Source organism: Antedon mediterranea, chromosome 9 (genome assembly GCF_964355755.1).
Source record: "Antedon mediterranea chromosome 9, ecAntMedi1.1, whole genome shotgun sequence".
NCBI lineage: Eukaryota > Metazoa > Echinodermata > Crinoidea > Comatulida > Antedonidae > Antedon > Antedon mediterranea.
In genome coordinates, this window is record NC_092678.1 from 18,263,836 (window position 1) to 18,285,090 (window position 21,255).

Consider the following 21,255-nt stretch of genomic DNA (forward strand, 5'->3'; position numbering starts at 1 on the left):
ATAGGAAACGAGGTCAATTATAGAAATATTTATTTTGTGACGGCCGATCATGATTACATGCACCATTGACTGGCGAATATCCTCATCCATGCCAAATTCATCATCCATGCCAAATTCATCATCCCAAATTCATCATCCATGCCAAATTCATCATCCATGCCAAATTCATCATCCATGGCAAAAGCCTCATTCATGTCGATAGCTTCATCCATGCCAATAACTTCATCAATGCCGATAGACTCTTTCGTGCTGATAGACTTGATTTGATTTGATTTATTTCGACATCAGTACATAAAATATCACAGACATACAATTAAAATTAGCAAATATAAAAATTCCAATATAAAACAAGGATGCCAAGGATAACTCATAAAAGTCCTCTACGGACTTGTTTCCAATGAGGTTCTTTGAAAGAACAGCAAAGGGACAAACAATGCAACATATAAAAATTACAAAAAACAGCAAAAAGGACAATCGAAAAAAGAAGAAGCGCTTAATTAAATAGTTTCTAGAGCTAGTGAACGTTCCTGTAGATACTTTTTAACTTTACTTTTAAAACAACAAACAGTTTGTGATTCCTTAATGTTAATTGGTAAATTATTCCATTCTTTAATAGCATTGTAAAAAAAGGTCACATGTGCCATTGGCTTGATAGTTGGGATTCTAAAATTAAAATTGCATCCCCTAGTATTGTAATTATGACTGTCTGAAATTCTAATAAAACGATTGCATAAATAAGGTGGACAACAATGATTATATATTTTAAAAACATGACAGACTCTAAGAAATTCGACACGGTCTTGGACTTTTAACATACCAACGTCGTTTAGCTGAGATTGACCAACATGAGATCGGGGACCTAACTTTTTTATAAAACGAACCATTTTGTTTTGAGTCGTTTGTAATTTTGATTTTAAATTTTTATTTACCGTAGAAGACCATGAGCAAACCGAGTAATCGAACATCGGTTGGATTAAAGCAAAACTAAGAATTTTCGTCAATGTGAATTAAGAAATGATGATTGGCGGTACAGAAATTTCAGTCTGCCGTTTGCTTTGTTTATAACAGAGCGGGCAATGACGTCACCTGATACATTTTGGTCAATCTCAATACCTAGATATTTGATAGATTTTGATCCATTTATAGTCGTTCCAAAGCAATCAATATAGAATTCGTTTACTTTGTTTAATCTACGTTTAGAACCAAACAGGATGCATTCGGTCTTACCCATATGAAGCGAAAGTTGATTGTCGATCAGCCAATTATTGCATGATACGAGATTGTTTTGAAGTTTAGATTGGATTGAGATTGGATCTTTATGGGAGTAAAAAATTGCACTATCGTCAGCGTACAAAACAACTTTACAATCACTTTCGATACTAGATGGTAGGTCATTCACGTAAATAAGAAAGAGAGGACCCAAAAGGCTACCCTGGGGGACTCCACATCCAATCTCAATAGAGTCCGATTTGGTACCTTTAATATCGACAATCTGATTTCGCCCAGACAGGTACGCTTGAAACCAACCGATAGACCGGCATCCTAGATACTTAAGTTTTTTACACAAAATATCATGATTGACCGAGTCAAAGGCCTTTTGGACATCGAGTAAAACCATACCCGTAAATAAACCATTTGACATTTGAACTCTAAGGTGATCTCTAAGATGAATAAGACATGTGTCGGTAGAAAATGATCTACGAAAACCGGATTGATGATCGTAGATAAGTTGATTCCTTTCAAGGTAATCGGAAACTTTTATATATACCACCTTCTCCAGAATTTTCGAAACTGAGGAGAGAATGCTTATAGGTCTGTAATTGTTAGCCTCAGTTCTGGAATTCTTTTTATGAAGGGGCATGACTTTTGCGAGTTTAAAATCCGAGGGAATACGTTCGTATTTAATGGAAAGGTTAATTATATGTGATTGATTTGCCTGTTTAGTCTTCCTCAGCGCAATATTTACTGTCTTTTTTTAGTGTAGGTGTAACTCAAAATAATCAGGCTTTATTTAACAACCTGGTTCTGACCCTTCATGTTGGCCCGGGGGTGTATACCTCTATGAAATTGGTTACTTCATGCTTTTAGCATAGTAACATTTTTTTCGTGAATGTTTTTTTTCATTATATGCTTTAATGTGGTTTAAAGTTGACAGTGAATATTATGAATTAAAATTTCTTGCGATGAACTAGAGGCAGTTAAAAGGGCCAACTTAAATTAAATGTTAAAAATGTATTATTATTGGTCCTAAAGTTTAACTGGAAACTGAGGAAATTCGGATTAGGCCCTCCACGGACCCACGGCAGCCAGCAGTGCAGCGCCTACCAGATCAGCACACTGGGAGACGATCCCCTACTCTTTTTCGAATAGTTTACTTTACTTGTACTTTAATGTGCACTGGTAGTGTAAGTACACAGGACCAACGGCTTTACATCCCATCCGAAGGATGAGGCTCCTTTGTTTGGTCACCTAGGTAGGGGTCCGGGACCGCGACAGAACGAGAACGGATGGGGACCCTCCAAAGAAATTGTATTTTATTTGTCAGGCATTTGTATGATTTGTTTTTATTTTTTTGAATGCGCCTTGAGCACTCTTGAGTGGTATGTGCGCTATAAAAATCCTGTTATTATTATTATTATTATTATTAAAGCATCTTGCCTAAGGATGCAATTAGTATGGTACCGATAACCTCGAACCCATGCCTATCACATGCTAGTCCGATTACCATTACACCATGACTCTTTGGTGTATATACAGCATCGGCACAGCTATTTCTAGACGATCTCCCATCCAGAACGCAACTGGGCCCAACGTTGCTTAACTTCGTTGATCTGACGAGAACCGGTGTTTCAACACAGTGGCTGTATATAATCATTATCTGACTATTGACGTGTAACCATGGCAAAACTATTCTACTGCAGTAACTGTATTTTGTACAGTGTATGATTAATTTGAAAAAGACTGACAAATAATAGCTTATTAATGAATAAACACATGTAGTTACTGTGCACAGTAGATTTATTTTGACATGAAGTGAAACTTTAAAGTAGGTGTAACTTAAATTGTTCTTATTACAGCATTTAATTAAACATGTCTGTGTGTTTTACACGATACAGACAAAAATGAAGTTAACTATTAATTTCATCAAAGTGAAAATGTAAATAAAATGTTCAATTGCGATTCTTATGACACATGTTTAATGTAACAAATATGTTCAGTTTTTAATCAAATGTTTGAGAGAGATGATATTAATAAAATAATTAAAAACCAACACAAAACACAGTTTTGTAAAGTAAAACCTACCATTACACCAACATGTAAAAGGCTGTTTGTTTTCCAATCTAGTTAGGGCATGTTGGTACATCTTGTAACGAACATCATCATGTAAAGCAGATGTGGAAACACTTTGACCGTATCATATTTGTAATTGGGTAATTTATCTCCCATAACTGAAACACTTTTTAAAATGTAAACCTCCTTGATTCTAAATATAGATGGGGTGAGGGGTAGAAGAAGAAGGGTGTTTATGTCTGACAAAGTGACTTTAAGAAATACGAGTAAACATCAGAAAGGACAGCATTGATAAACTTATCCTTGATTGGAAAGATAGATGGGATGAATGATGCATTTTAAATTATTCATTTCAATAGAGATTCAAGTACATACATTTTAGGACAATGTAGTACTCTTTTTTTCTTAAAAATATTAAGTATAATAATTTAATATGATTCAACAGGAAAAATATAAGTTTTTGTCTTGCATATTTTCAATGTCAAATCACAACTGCTAGTCAACAGAATGTCAACAATGTAGAATCATAAATGATATATTTAGAATTTAATTGTTGATATTGAAAATTTCCTATTTCTTGGCGAGATGACACACTGTAGAGAGTTATGATCCTATAATACACAATCAATTTACAATGATTCAGACAGTGATACTGATCAAAATATCCATCCTCATGCGAAGATGTTTAAATTTTGAAGTAATTGACTTTTTTGTTGTTTTTTTGCTTCGAATTGAATAATTTTTTAAATTGTGAATTTAAACTTGATTTTGATTGAATTGTTTTCAAATCAAATTGTTTTATTAATCCTTACGGCGTCATTCCTGACGTGCATCAGAATTCTAAGGAAGTTGATTGTTTTTCCTGTTTTTCCTCCTATTGTGTACGTCTGCCACAACTTTGACCCTAGAAATTGTAGAAACTCGGTCATGATTAAAAACTTTAAGCAAATGTATTGAAAGAAAATATTATTGTTGTATGAAAAATTCTACATATTTAATTAACATTGTTTTGCTGTGCTTTCTGATGACGTATTTTATATTAATATTTAATAACTTAGGGACTCCCCTATGGACTATAAGGGAACTGATGAATATGGATGCTTGTGAGAATACAGTTAACAATGTCAGACTATTTAAGACATTGATTTGTGCATTATAAAAGTAAAGATTTCTTTTATCAGGTCCGACAAGATTTGTATCGCCCATAGGCAGGTCCGGTAGTAGGGTGTTTTGGTGGCGTCCACTTGGTCCATTTTTCAATACCCGCTGCTGAATGTTGGCATAATGTTTTTTTTTTGACAAATTTATATTGAAACTTGTATTGGATAGGAGACACCTAGTCTAATTTTAAAACAGTACATTGGGTGAGTGTGGCCGAGCGGTTAAGACAGTGGAACCGTAATCCATAGCCATAGCCGTAATGGCGCCGTAGGGCTGCCGATGACACGATGTGACCCTTAGGGGAGAAGAATGTTGTTGAGAAGATGTAACATCTAAGTCCACAGCGCCTTGGATCACTTTTTGCTGGAATTGGCGCTTTACAAATTCGTTATTACTTACCAAAAGGAATCTTGAGGGTGCTTGAAAATACTGTTTTATTTTTGTCTCGCCAATCAACTCGTCCACACCTCCTAGAACTTCTTTTCACAAAAAAAAGATACTGTTTTTAAATCTAGTAATACTCTTCCTATTAAGTTTTTTACCGTATTTTTTAAATTCCTTATTTTATAAACTTGTTTCTTTAATATTTATAGAACACATAGTGAAAGTTTTCCTTGGCTTCACCCAATAAAACATATTTTGAAATCTGTTCTGTGGAAACCTTTTACTTATCAGCCTTTCCAGATCACTCGTTTTGCGATTTACAATTTCCTTCGTGTTTTTTTCTTATCTTTTTTTCTATCGATATTCATGGACAAACCCTAATTATTACCGTTTGAAGGTCATGTGATTGTGAAAACATGCGGAAATTGTTTATTACTCTGTAATGATATTAGTAACACATCTTTGCCACCTTGGATATGCCCGATAACTTTGATTTTTTGATTGCCATGTGACCCAAAATCGTCCAGTTAAATGACAGGAATTTATTTATGTGTTATAATGGGTTTTATTAACATGAGTATAACCTTTGCTACCTTATATATGCACATACAGTAACTTTGATGTTTATAGACCGATTGTTCGAAGCAGAAAATAGATTAAAAAAAAGTACTATTTAACAATCATTAAATAGTGCGTACTATTGCACACGATGTGACCCACAATCGTCCAATCAAAAGATGAAATTTATTTAGGTGTTATAAGAGGTTTTATTAATATAATCCTTGACTCTCTTTGACTTTGTGATGTTTTTAGACTGTATTTTCAAAGGTAGTTGTACTGTATTGAGTTTGGGTATGACATTTTGCCTAAGAAGGAGGGACTATACTCAATCATGTGATTGTACTCGAGCAGTACTAAACGTAGTAATATTTAAGTGCAGCTGTGACTGTGGTATGATATCCTACCCTGAGTTCAAGTTTGTCTGATGCTACATTGTTTTTCTCGTATGTTTTAAATATGAAACGTAACTATGGTTTGTGGAGTGATTTCGAACAAAGAGAAGGTTCAATTGTGTCTTGTTTCCATGTAAAGGTTTATGAGAATAACTTCTGTATGTTGATTGAAAATGTTCATCTGTATGTTACTAAATAATTACATATTAAAAGAGTGCAATGTAGTTACTGCAGTAGAATAATGTTCACATGGAGGTACTATTGCACACCATGTGACCCACAATCATCCAATCAAATGACAGGAATTGATTTAGGTTTTATTATTTTATAGGTTCTCTTTTCTTTTATTGTAATCGCTGAATGTATCGCTGTGAATGTGACTTATCAAAAGAAACTGAAAATGAATAAATGAATTTATATTAACAAACCTACTACAAACCAAATTAACGTTTATAATCAGCTCCTGTAATAGCTGTCAGTTACAAATTAACTGAAGGTCTTTCCCACCTGTTCCTGTCCGGCTTCAGTTCAGGTCCACATCACAATTGAGCGTCCAGGATTAGCAACTTTGCATTTGAATGCCGTGAAAATCAAGCATACTGTATCAAGTAAAAAGAATAGCACATAGCCGTGTGAAACATGATGCGATTTCATTTGCCGGAGCCAGACCATACCTGGACCGGATCAGGTGTGAAAGATGCTTTAAGCTTGGTTCAAATAGGATACAACATATATACACAAGTATTATTTGACCAATCAAATCCAAACTATTGCTTTATGTCCTATTGCGAACCAAGCTTTATAAATAGCATCCCAAAAGTTGAATTATTACTTTTTGATTAAGTGTCAAGCTAGATTTGCTAGATTTTCTAAATCTGCATAGTATTTCTGCGAGTGACAAAATCGTCTTGTGTTGTATTAATATCATCCTTGTGTGTACAACTGTACTACCAGAAGTTCCCACTGTTTCTTCTTACATGTCAAATGATTCCTCTGAGCTAGCCAGGTGGTTGAAGTATTACGTTTGTTAAGTGACACAAATACATCTATATTCTCTTGTTCTATTAAAACCATGTTTATGTTCCAACCAGAAGTTCCACTGTTGTTTCGTGCATTTCAACTGACATTGTCCGAACCGCTAGAGTAACAATGTTTTACAAGTCAGATTTTCCAAATCCGCCGAGTCTTCAGTCAGCTTCATCTTGTCAAATTTCATTTTCGTGTTGTATTAAAACCGTCCTTATGTTTCAACAAGTGAGATTGTCCGACTCCTCGGTGCTAGCCAGGTGTTTGAAGTGTTATGTCCTTTAAGTGACACACTAGATTTTCAACCAGAAGTGTAATTGTTTCTAACATGTCGAGTGACATTGTCCGAATCCTCAAGGCTAGCCAGGTGCTGGAAATGTTACGTTTTTTTAAGTGACAAAATAGATTTTCTGATTCCTCTGAGCATTTTGGCCAGTTACACATTGGCAAAATCTTGATTCTTGTATTAATACATTGTTTCTAACATTGTGTGAATCCTCCTGAGCTGGCCAGGTGGTTAAAGACTATAACACTTGTAGAATGTAACAACGCCACAAAATACTCCAAAATGAAAGTTCAGAAGAAAAAGGTTAATACTAACATGACTTAAAATAGAAACCACATCTAAATGGGTTGCGATAAGATCAAGAGTTTTGCGGATACTTACAAAGGGAAGGTGCCTGGATATATTAATGCGATGCTGTTGCATAACGTACAGTCATGGGACGACAAATAATAAAGTTAAACAAAGGAAAGGAACAAAGATTTCCGAACAAAGAAGAAAGAAAATTGAGTATCATCGTTCAAATTTGTATTAGGAAGAGGGCTTTGTCAGCCATTTGTCATCATTATTACTATCCGATTATATTTTTAATGACACTTACTACTGTACGTTCACATTTAATGTTGCTCATGCTTACTGATCATGATTAAGCTGTCTTTTTATGTGAATTTTAAAATGATCCAAAAAAAAAAAAAATAAAATAACATGATCAGCTTAATCACGTTATGGAGCACTTCGGAGAAACAACCTCAGGAGACATGCGATAGAAATGAAAATATATAATATTTGCTCTTGCATTCAAATTTTATCTGCGAAACGGTGGATTTGCATAAACTAAGTCTCCTAGTGGAAAACAGGCTTAAAAGGCACATTTTTTTTGGGTTATATCAAGTGACATACATTTACAAATTCTTTTACTTTCATGTTTTGTAACATACATTGTTCATTGTCCATTCATCATTAAGATGACAACTGCACTGTCTTCTTTATGATAAAATCAGAAACTGATAGAAAAGATAAATTTGTGAAGATTATTGTCTTTCAGTTTCAAGGCTGTTTACTTGTCTTAGGGTTCCCCCGAGTATAGAGTCTCCCTCCTGTGCGCTCTAAATGTACCCCATGTGTATGCGATATTAAGTACAGTTGAATTTAACCGCTATCAAGGGATGTCAATTATTGTAAAAAACTTGATGTAATGCAATGGCCTGCTAACTGGCAATTTCCTGTACTTTATCCATGGACATTTAGTAAATTTGATTTGAAGTTTGACTAAATAAAATCTAACTTTTAGTTGTGTTTTAAACGATTGGAACTTTGACCTTGAGATTCTAGGATCAGCACTATAACTATTGTGTCTGTATTTAAAAAATTGGTGCGTTGAGATTAGATTTTAATATAGTGCTCACACGTGATTGGCTGAAACAACAGAGAGTTGTATGGTTGACCAGTTAGAATTTGTTTTTTTTACGGTGTTTATCTGGTTCATTTAACCATCTTATAAGACATCTGATTCGTAGTCATTGACATAAATTTAAAGTGTACACAATATTTGTATATTTTTATAAAATACATGTTTAATGATATGAACAATAGTCTTATGTTATGGTCTTCTGCTCATTCAGTAATATAGGTTTTCTGTATTTCTTTCAATAGTTATTGTAATAATCACATTGCATTATCATACTAATAATAACAAGCAGGAATGTGCGATACTCGGGGTACAGCAAAAGAAGCTGTAATGACGTCACAATATCATAGGTTGGTTTTACAGACTGTATATATTCTTATTCTCCAAGTCAAGACCTTTGAAGTGACACCAAACACGGCTATATTACGATGAAAATCTGGTTTGAAATTAAAAAATCCGGCTCTATAGCTTTGAGGACATGTCCCTGTAGTATATTCATGCCAAATCCCAGCTCAATACTACAACGAATTATAAGGGAGGAGTAATACTTTATAAATCGCACTTTTTTCGATTGGTACCATGTTTATGATGTCATATTTCTGCATTGAAGTACGAACATTTTCTCTCTATATATTTGTTCACCTATTACCCTAGTACATGCATGCCATGTTTCAGAGCCGTCAGACGACGCGTAAAGAACTTGTAGGACTTGAAAGGTTGGCTCAATAGTGTCGGATGGAAGATGAGAGAGTCCTAGACTCGGGTATCCCGAGTAAAAATATAATAAAGGTGTCATATACATTGAATAAAGAAGAAGAACATGCTCGCCTTGAGAGAGTGAGTGGCCGCTATGCGACTTACTTCTTAAGAGAGGTTGTTATATAGCACAGGATTTGTAAATCTTATTGTTCAAGATGAAAGTATATATAATGTTGGTTCGAGTTGTTGCAAACGATTGGCAATTTCAAGGCTCTTCTTGTCAATAGTTCTGGTGGTGTACAAATCTCTACAGTGACTTAAAAATCTATAAAGATTCTATATCTGCTTGCGAGCCCTTTAAGGAACACAGTGCACATCTCGGAAGAGTGGGGGTTACATGTGTTCAAACAATATGGTTTTATCTTTAAGCAATATTAATGGCTTTAATCAACAACAATCTGCAATGTTTTACGCCTTTAGTTTGTTAATTGTTTGTCAGATCCTGTCTAGTCTACTAATTTTGTTTGGTTTGTGCCCCTGCCAAACGGAATTCGGTTTCTCTTTCACGCTGCACAGCGATATCATTGAGAAATTGTTCTTACAAAGAAAATTAACAATTGTTTTGGTGTTCAAAAGGGAAACTTTAGAATGATGTTATTAGCTGTTGCGGAGTAGTTGACAACCTGGCAAACTGTATAAATATTTATTGGGAAGTAATTGTAGAGCTCTGTACAACTATTTTAATATTTTGTTTGTCTTGACATTGATTTGTCTGAATTGGGTATACAAATGCATTCAGTTGATGTGCAATAATTTGATATACAACTCGACTTATGAAACTTCAAGTGTGTTACATTTTTTGGCCATGTGCATTAAAAATAAAATTAGGTGAGTTTAGGCCCTTTTACACTAGGACGATAACGATTGACGAAAGATAGATAAATATACATTTTTCTTACATGAAAAAAAAAGAAATTTAAACAATTTTTCTATTTATGCGGTGTATGATAAAAATAATATTGTCAAATCCAACGATTTTATTGTTCTTATTGATCATGACGTCATTAAAAAAAATATTATTATCAGACAACATAAATAGTACTACTATACAGGATAGTTCTAGAATGAAAACTTTTTTATTTTTTTTTGTTTTATGCAAAAAAAATGTATGTTTATCTATCGTCGATTGTCACTGCCCTAGTTTTGTAGCAACCTTTAGGATTTGAGTGACTTTTTAGTGACAATACATTGTACGGAAAGTGTTCAGGAAAAAAAGGAACCTCCCTGTTCATCATACTTGGTCGCCCTGATCTGTCACAATTTAGAAAGTCTTCATACTTTGTTGTCACAACGCTAATTATAATTTTTATTTTTTTTAAATTTCATACGCGTCCAACAGCGAGTAACTCGCCAATTACAGGATGGATACACTATTTTATAATTTATAATGCTCATAAACAAAGTATCATTTGAGGCTAGGAAGTGGAGTTGAACGAGTTTTGAGTTACAACCATGGCACTATGTCAGGATTGAACCCGTACCTTGGGATTGGAAGGCAAGCGTGTTAACCACCAAGCTACAGCTCCACTATGACTTACTTAACTATTATAACTCCATAGATCTGAATATACTGTACCTATTCTTAATTTTAGTTTGATAAAATGTCACATAATGGCTGCCAAGTGTGTCTTGGCATAGACATGTGTCAATTGTAACAAAGAGTATGTGCCAAAACACAGACAATGATAAACATTTTAGACTATGTATAGTGATGATGATAGTATTTGACTATAAAACGAGTTTTAAAGTTGGTGTTTGTTTATAACCTTGCTAGAATCAGCTGTAGAAAAAGATATAAACATGTGGATAGGGATAGGCTGAGGGTGTTTTAACTGAATTTCACTGTCATTTTAACATTATTTGATGCGTGTTGTATGTTTGATGTTTTATTATCAGTTTTAATGATGGGGTAAAAGTTTATAAGTGATCCCAATGACAATTTTCTCTTTGTCTGGTGTTTGACTCATCTTCTCCGAGTGTCACCAACATATCTACCAAATGGTGTCAAATATTTCTATATTGATCGCAAGGCTATTTGAATAAAAATAAAGTTTGGTCCTTCCCAATTGGATGCAAAGCAAATAGCTTTACACAATGTAATACAATAGTTTGAACAATTGCAAGCAACATGTCATCTTGCTTCTGATCGTGGAACTATAAATTAGGTTACCTAATTTGTCCATGTTCTGATTGGTAAGATTAAATTTTATTGCACCCTAGTTGGAACCAAGCTTGCATACGATGAAACAAACTTTTAGTTTTAGACTTCTATATTCTTAAATACGCATACAAGTTGATTGGTCTTGCACTAAATTACTGACCAATGGGGCTCCAAAAAGAAAAGGTGAAGGTGTATATACAATAAAAAAAAAAATTTTAATATACAATTTGTCTGGCCATTTTTAATTTCAATAAACCTGCACTTTCAATGTAGAATTCCAGACATAACATATTAGAAGCAGTCTATTCTCCTAATAGGTCGGGTTATTAACGATATGAATAATTAACCCCCATTTTCTAGGCAGCACAAACAAAACAAATTTTCAGTAATCGGCTAAATGCCAGCCTGAAAATACCAGTTAAAATCGATCTGGTAATAGTGGTGTGCATCTTTTAACTACAATGCAAAATAAAGGTTACTGGTATTTGATTGAAAGCGATTGACATTGCAGTAACGTCTGAATTGTTGACAGGCAAAGCCCATTGCATTTTGGGTATTTCTGTCGACGATCACCCACTGATGTAAATAATTATTTAGGAGCAAAAATTGAGCCAAATTGCTGTAAATATAAAAAATATATTTTAAATCTATTTTGAAATAAACGATTTATTCATGCACTATAGAGTTCTGCGGTGCTGACGTAATGACGTTAGGTGGCGCTGCTTGGTTGCTAGCCAACCAAAAATGCGTTTAACCTGCCTGAGTGACTCCAAGTTTAAACTTAAAGCCCCCTTCCCTACGTTTTTTAGATCTAATTTAAGATCACAAACTATATTTAATGTAAAAATAATACTATATGGTCCTATTGCGATAACTTTTTTCGTCTTTAAACGGTTAAAAATGTGAAAAATAAGTTGATTCTAATAATTATAGCAACCCGCTATAAATCCCAAAATGCATTGCGCGCGGATTGATATTTTTGTTTTTCACCTGTAATTCGCCCACTTTTCGATCGATCGTGAGACCAAAACAAATGGAAGAACTTTTCAGCGAAAATACCGGGTTTTCCCCAATTTGTATCAACGGAGTCTGGCAAAAATAGAAAGACAATTAATGCAGCAACTATACAACGTCAGGCTAGGTATATAGCTAGCGTACGATGTTCGTACGTTACCGATGTTTACCAGCTAGGCCTACAAAACACCGTCCACGAGAGGTCGATCGCCGCAAGCTACTTAGGTATAGTGCATTGTTTCTCACTTTTTATCATAATTTACCATAAAACGTACATTTAAGACAAGGAATGACATGGTTTAATGTTTTTAAAGTGATATATATGTATTATTTTCCAAAAAACGTCCAAAATTGCAGGGAAGGGGTCTTTAATAATTTTTAATAAAAACAAACAAAAATTTCAAAAGATCACTAAATATTTGTTTTTAATAATCTATTTAATCATCAACTACTGTACAGTTTAAGTTTAAAAAAATACAGATCTATATAGTTTATCAACATAGTAGCATTGGACGCATTCTTTGGTTGGCCAGCAATCACGCAGCGCCATCTATCGTCACACCGCAGAACCCTAGATATAATTATTTGTTATGTATAATTATTACGGTTGTAAAGCTTGATTTACATGATTGAAGGCTGGATGGATGTACAGACTCCCCTTTGGTGACGACCCCTGCAATTCCCCTAATGTGCTGACCTCGAATTGGTTTATTCTAGTCAAAGATCAACTTGTAAAAAAGACAGTACAGGGTAAGCTCTGTCTGCACTTTAAATCTTGATGTGACAAAAATATGTGATGTGCTCATATGGACACAATGATGTCATATTATTACCATATTTGGCCGCTCACTAGTTATGCCATTTTAATGTAACATAATTGTTATCAAAAAATTGGATGGAAAGAAAATGTATTTAACTGAAAAAAACTGTAATTTAAAGCAAAAAATGGTCAAATTGGCTGCCAGCCAATGGGTTTTCGGTTGAATTTAACCATTTATGTTGTCATTTTATAAGTGAAAACATTATTTTTTTCTGTTTTGTTTTTCTACGGAAGTGATTAACTTTATTAAAACTACAAAATAGCATATTAAAAGTCTGATTTGAATAATCTTCATTTTTCATGTTTTTGGGGGACAATACATCTTGAAAGAATGATAAAATAATTATGCTCTATATATTCTTAGGATATTGCCAGAAATAAGATAAGATACATTTATCTTTTTCACCCTTTTTATAGTCATTGTGTCTATTTGTTAAACAAGTAAAAAGTTTAAGAATCGAACTAATTTTGTTTGACAAGTGTAATCGGGCAGATTTAACTTCATTTGTTTTTTTTTTATATTATACTTTAAATTGACGGTAATTGCTTTTGATTGTAATCGTTTATCTATTTTTAAAGAAACTGAACAGTAGCATTCATGCGGGACATTCACCAACATTGGCCAACATAACGAGTTGATTATAAAAAGTGGTCATACTTTCATTTCATGGATTTTTTTTTATAGATCACACGTTAATGGTCTTTGACAGTTAGTAAAGAATAAAGAGAGACATTTATTATAATTTTATTTTTTTGCTCATTAAGTTTCCATAGGAGTAATAGCATGGATAATTTTGTATTGAAACCAACCGTTTAATAAATAATAGAAACGATCTATTCCTTGGTAGGCTTTTGTCTCTGGGTTTCTTATGTCCCTGGGTAGGCTTATGTCCCTGGGTAGGCTTTTGTCCCTGTGTTTCTTATGTCCCTGGGTAGGCTTATGTCCCTGGGTAGGCTTATGTCCCTGGGTAGGCTTATGTCCCTGGGTAGGCTTTTGTCCCTGTGTTTCTTATGTCCCTGTGTTTCTTATGTCCCTGTGTAGGCTTATGTCCCTGGGTAGGCTTATGTCCCTGGGTGGGCTTAAGTCCCTGGGTGGGCTTATGTCCCTGGGTGGGCTTATGTCCCTGGGTGGGCTTATGTCCGTGGGTGGGCTTATGTCTGTGGGTAGGCTTATGTCTGTGGGTAGGCTTATGTCCCTGGGTAGGCTTTCGTCCCTGGGTAGGCTTTTGTCCCTGGGTAGGCTTTTGTCTCTGGGTAGGCTTATGTCTGTGGGTGGCTAGACCGGTATACCTGGGTAAGTTTATCTTCCTGTGTGTGCATATATGAAGATCCTAAGTGTACTTTGTGCAGGTTTGATACTCGTATCCCATTATCCATTTCAATATGGATTAATAATACTGTACCAAATCTGACTTGCTTATAATCTGACTTACAATTACTTTTGTAGGCAGTAGAAGAGAGCTATAGCAATAGCATAGATATATAATATAGTTCACTATAATCTGCAGTGCAGATTTGCTTTTAAGTTGTATCTACCAGTAATTTTAATAGAACCATGTTGTCACGTTCCTTACTTTTATTTGAACTTTCCTTTTTATCATCATCAAAAATATAAAATTGGAAAAAGAATCTTAAGTTGACGTGTTCTTATATTTTATTTCTTGCAGTTATCACGGAATCGATATCGTAAGGCAATCAGACAGAAGAAGCAAACTGCACGTAGAATGAAGTTGACGTTTTGAAGTTACCGTGAGTTCTTGATGTCTTCTGTTTCGCACCATTCGGGACTCTACGCATCAGGATGGGCGAATCGGATGCAAGTAGCTACTGTCTACTCTGAAGCGTGAATGTTTATTATTTTGTAATTCTGTCGGATTACGATCCAATCTACCGCTCTGCTCACGCTCCACAAATCAGGTTTAACATTTACGACAATGATCGCGTTCGGAAATCAATGTGTTAGTGCGCACCTTCTCATCTAACTGTTCTACTCAAAGTCTAACGTTGGAGCATAATACCTTTGCGTATGCTATGCTAATGTTATAGAATTTCGATTTAAAATGTAACATGGTTTTTAACAAAAGACAACTGCAAATTGGGACATGTACTGTCATCCAGCTCTTCCCATCCTGATGCGTAAAGTCCATATTGTTTAACCAAGAGAGCATGTTGATTTTAAACATGCACTGTTTTCTTACCAACACCATCATGATGACTGTTTTCATCTGTTCCTTACAAATTCTATTCATCAACATCTGCAAAATCAAACTGCCCCATTTGGTTAAGATATTTAGATGTACAATTTCTAGTTAAAAGCGACTTGGCTAGCCGATTGAGCTACTGGGCTTGCAGAATCAGTTGCCCTTGTTCCTGGACAACCAAAAATGTACATAGGGCAACTAAAGTAAAATGGGCAACCAAGTAAAATCCACAGTGTTTTGCATAAACTGTACAGTCTCTCTCTGTTAGATCATTTCGGCCACCATATGTTTGGCCGCTGAATTTGAACTACTGGGCTTGCAGAATCAGTTGCCCTTGTTCCGGGACAACCGAAAATAAGGAAACTAAATAAATAAAATGGGCAAACAAGTAAAATCCACAAAAAGATTACAACAGTGTATTCCATAAACTGTACAGTCTCTCTCTCTGTTAGATCATTTCGGCCACCATTTGGCCGCTGATTTCTAATCGGTATATGATATAGGATAATAAAATACATAGATAAAAGACTGAGAAAATTTGAATTAAATTGTTGGGATAGTGTCCTTATTGTCTCATTTACACACAATTTGTATTTACCTTTTGAAGATAAAATCATGGAAGTCACTACTGTAGCAAATTAATTTTAAGCCAACACTAAGGTGCTTACACTCTTTTATCACTATATCATAAATATAATAAAAATCAATAAAGGTTGCTTAGTTATAGTTGTTTTGATATTTAAAACAAACTTTTACTGAAGATACAGGTACATGGCATAACTATGCGCTATTTTATAAATAGAATTTTAATATTACCGTAAATCTTCTAATAGTAACCCACACTCTAACAGTAACCCCCCTTCTAATAGTAACCCACACTCTAACAGGAACCCCCTTCTAATAGTAACCCACCTTATAAGTCAATCTATAATAGTAACCCACTACTCTAATAGTAACTCCCTTTCTAATAGTAACCCACCTTATAAGTCAATCTATAATAGTAACCCACACTCTAACAGTAACCCCCCTTCTAATAGTAATCCACCTTATAAGTCAATCTATAATAGTAACCCACACTCTAACAGTAACCCCCCTTCTAATAGTTACCTACCTTATAATTCAATCTATAATAATAACCCACTAATCTAATAGTAACCAAGGGGGTTAATATTAGAGTCTCAAAAACTATTGACAAAATGACATTTGTGAAGACTGGTCGTTTATGATGCAGCCGCATTTTGAAAACAAGGAGATAATGCATGTTGATCTCGGGAGTGGGGGAGGATTGAGCGTTTTTGAGTTTATAAAATACAGTTAAGAGTTCAAACAAATTATTTATTCGTACTGTTTTATTATTTTGCTATGATTTGCTGACCGGAAAAGCTGAGGTGGGTTACTATTTTCCTGTGCCTAATTTAAGATTAGTAATAGTAACCCACTACTCTAATAGTAACCCCCTTCTAATAGTAACCCACCCTAAAAAACAATCAAAGAATAATAGCCCAGGGTTACAATTAGAAGATTTACGGTATACTAATTGTATAGTAGTGTTGAAAAAAATAAAGGGAAAGATTTTATTCTTTGCATTTATAGTGATTTTATTTTGCGTCTGACTTCACTTAAACCCAATTTTTATTATCAATCTAAGGGCGCGTTTATACAACACGCTACGCATATCCATTTAAAAACTCAATAACTGAATAAACTAAATTTTAAACGAAATCATCCTTTATTAAAATCCTTTATAAAACTTATATTAATTCATAATGCATGCGAGTATATACAACTTATATTATGAATTACAGTATAACACGGTATTACTATTTAATGTGTAACTGCAAGGTTTTTGTGATGTTGACCTCGGCCCGTGCAACATGCTAGAAATTAAAGACGTGTTCAAATTTAGGGTGTTGTATAAACACAGCCTAACACTAATATTTAGCACTTTTCTAACTACTTATGTAGGGCCTACAGTTACAGTCTTACTATAGGTTTTAATATTGGCTAAAGTTACATATTAACTTAATTATTAAATTTTAATTTTTAATGCTAGTCAAAATATTTATTTAGAATAGTTTTTTCCAGTTTTTATAGTAATTTTCAAGTGAAAAAAGTTTTTATATAAATATGATTTTCATTAAAAAAACATTTTTATTAATGCAAAATTCTGAAATTTAAAATTTGACTAAATATTAAAATAGAAAAGTACACTGTAGTAAATTGATAACATGAATCATGTGACATTGGTCATGTGACATGAATCATATGACAGGCTCTTATTTTAAACAAAAAACAAACCATATACTAATTAAATTATCAAATCCTTTTTCAGCTTGTGCTATATTTGCGTGAGTGTATAGTCATGTTTTGGTTTAAATGGCCACCTGCCTGTCATATAACATCAATCAAACGAAATGTTTTTGAAACGATAATGTCATGATTTGACCATCTAATAACAATTTTTAATATATTTTAAAACAGCCTGGCTGATTTTATCAAAGCGAGTAATAAATATAGATGTATTTGTCGACTCATAGACTCTTCCAATATAATGTAATTTGCTTGGAAACTGGTCTAAAGGAAATATTTTAATATATCCTGACTTTTTGATGAAAACATGTTTACAATGTTGATGAGGACTAATGTTCACACTCTTGGTGTTCCTTCGTTTTTTTGATCTAATTTAAGGTCACAAACTACACACACACTTGACAAAATACAAATATTCTTTTTTCCCGCGTACTGTAAGAGCATGGAATGTGCTTCCAGAATGCATTAAACAAGCATCATCATTACAAATCTTTAAATCAACACAATGGACAAACATAGATGATTGCACAATCACTATTGCACCACCTAATAGCATGTACTGCCAAGTCATGGGCTTCAATTTAATGCAGCAATCGATTTATGTGTATTAATGTTTGGACGTTGATTTGTTTGTTTTTCATTTTTGTTTGGTCAGTTTAGTGAAGTTGTGAAATTAATAAATTAAAAAATTAAAACCAAAAAAAAAAACACACTTGAAAGGCAAAACAAATAGAATAATCATATTAACTTTTCAGCAAAAATACCGGGTTTTCCCCAATTTGTTTGTATTAACGGATTCCGCCAAAAACAGAAACGCATTTAATACAGCTACTAGACAACGTCAGACTAGGCCTATAGCTAGCGTACAATATTCGTGCGTTACCACTGTTTACCAGCTAGGCCTACAGAAACTAAAGCCTAGTTAGCCTTTAGATGAGAACATTCGATCTGAGCTACTTAGGTAGCGCATTGTTTTTCTCTTTTTTATCATAAAACATACATTTAAGACGAGGAATGACCTGGTTTATTGTTTTTTAAGTAATATGCATTATTTTTACAAAACGTCAAACATTGTAGGGATAGTATATTCTTAGCAACTCGAGAAATAACAATTGTGAAAAATAAGTTAGCATTTAGCAGCCTTTTATTATTCTTTAGGATCTGCTAACCTGCAGTGTATGCCTCTTTTCTCTGCAATCTTTGTGATTCTATTTTCTTAATATTGAGTCTTCTATTTTTAAACACTGTTTATATATCACTGTAATCCATCCCTGTGGATTCATACTGAAACTATGAATCAGCAAAATATTGTGCATGCTCAACAACATGGAATAAATCGTTTTAGTTTTAACTAAATTTAGAACAAACTGTGGTTTAGCCATTGCAATGAAGATCCATCAGATGTCGTTAGCATAACCAACTGCATGTGCTTCTCTTCTTTTGTGACCTAATTATGGGTAATTTTCTCGTAAATTTGTTGTGCACGCCCTTGGGTATGAAACCTAATGCAATTTGTTGCTTCAGTGGTTGTTTTTTAAAGCGGTGTGTGATGTACGTCTAATTGTTTCAATTAAGTTAGTATGAAGTTCGTGGTTTCTTGTGGTCTGTGCAAATGTTTTTTAACATACATTTGAATGATGATTTGAAAGAACATTTTTTGTTAATCATTCTGGCTTTTCTTTCTTTTTAATGTTGTTAATGATGTATTTTGTTCTTTTTTCCCTGTAAAAAAAAGTATCTATCTTAACAAATTCTTTGATGGAATGTTTTTTATAAGTTATATTTTTTTGGCCATCAATGTTTTACAAAAAAAAAACAAGTTTATTAATGTATTGTCTTGTCAAAGAGAGAAAGCCAATTGGAATTGAAGTCCTGTTTCGGCTGCGAAAAAATAACCGGTTAATAACCATTGTGAATAAATTTACCCCAATTTCTTGGAAGCAGAAACAGGACAACTGGTTATATGGCAGACTGAAAATAATGGTTAAAAACACCAAATTGATTTGGTGTTAGAACACCATTTAACAGGTTATCACTTTTATTTTTCATTTATACAATGAAACTCCTCCTTTGGGATATCCCTAGTTAGAGGACATCCCTATTAAGAGGACACATGTGAATTGAATGAAGGGACAACTAAAACCAATCCCTATTTAGTCAGACACCCCTTTGTTGGGTTCTGAAAGTGTCCCAATAATAGGGGTTCTTTCTTAACCCTACACAACATCCCTACAAAGTCTAAACAAATTTACACCTTGAATAGAAACAATTCAAGGGTTAGTACTTAGTAGAAAATGCTACATTTGCATTCCATACCCCCCAGACTAGGGCATACTCCTATTGAGGGATGTGATGTCTCAAGAGTGAGTGGTTGACACTCTGTGATCCCATACAAACTTAACTGCCTACTAAACTCTTAAGGTCAATTGTACCTGATTTCCAAGCTGTGTAAAATGTATTCAATCAGTATATATTAATTTTCTCTTCTTAAATGCTTCTTTCTTACTTTCTGTTTTTTCCTGTTGAATGTTGTAATGTCAAATGAAAGTTGATTTGAACGTGCCGGTAACTTGTGAAAATAGGTATAATGACTTCCAGTTTAATAAAAGTTATACTATACAGTTTATTATAGAGTCCGTATTTATTATTTTCTCTTCAGTAATCTCTATGCTTGCACCAGTATAGACAATACCAAGCTGTCTTTGATTGCGGTGACCTCTACCATAGAGATATTATAGTTATTATAGTTCACTATAATATCTCTATGCCTCTACTTTTACCAGATTGTGCCGTAAAAAAATGGCCAAGAATTAAGGCAGAATTTTGGCCTTCGAAAATAATATTTTACAATATAACATTGCTGTTCTGACATAGCCAGCCCCATCTATAACTACTCAGGCCTACGTAGAAACTTGTATGTCAGTCGGTTTTTATATCAAACTCGGTAAATTTAGTGGCGTTCACAGTGGCTACTTAGCCATCCTATTCACCAAATCCGCCACTGCCAGGACGCGATTTTTTTTTTCGTTCATAAGTTGGGGACCCCCTCTTGAAACGTCACAAAATAAACATGAATAATTCATCAGTTAAATTTTCTTGTTCCGTGTGCACCCAAGCGTATAGCAAAAAGAAGTGAGCACACAAGTGCGGTACGATTCTAGGCCTATCTCCGCTGTTGTTGCGGCGTGCGATTTCATAGAAGATAGCAGCGTTTGGTGTGGATTGTCGAAATAATCAGCCTTTAGTTTATGGTGTTTTTAATATAATTTATTACTAAAGAATTACGTGTTAAAATTCTAGTTTCTATTAATACTATTAGGCCTAATTATTAGTCTCTAAACCCATGTGTGTCTATTCTAGTAGTAGCTCTGTGGGTGTGTGTGACGTGTGTGTGTTAGGTATGACCAAAGATAGTTATCTTTGGTATGACACAATCCGAGTAATAAGTCAGCAAAATTAAACAATAAACATTACACAAAAATAC

At 34.1% G+C, this 21,255-nt stretch overlaps 1 protein-coding gene across 3 annotated transcripts in view; it reads left to right on the plus strand.

Annotated features, from left to right (window-relative positions):
• Positions 1–21,255, plus strand: part of LOC140058769 (uncharacterized) — a 74,287-nt gene that overhangs the window by 28,081 nt on the left and 24,951 nt on the right. For 2 of the 3 annotated variants that reach the window (XM_072104508.1, XM_072104509.1), the window contains one exon: positions 14,928–17,072. In XM_072104508.1, coding sequence (XP_071960609.1) covers positions 14,928–15,002 — 75 coding nt within the window. In that variant the 3' untranslated portion in view covers positions 15,003–17,072. Of the gene's footprint in view, positions 1–14,927; positions 17,073–21,255 lie in introns of those variants that run through there. The other variant, XM_072104510.1, reaches the window with a different exon arrangement.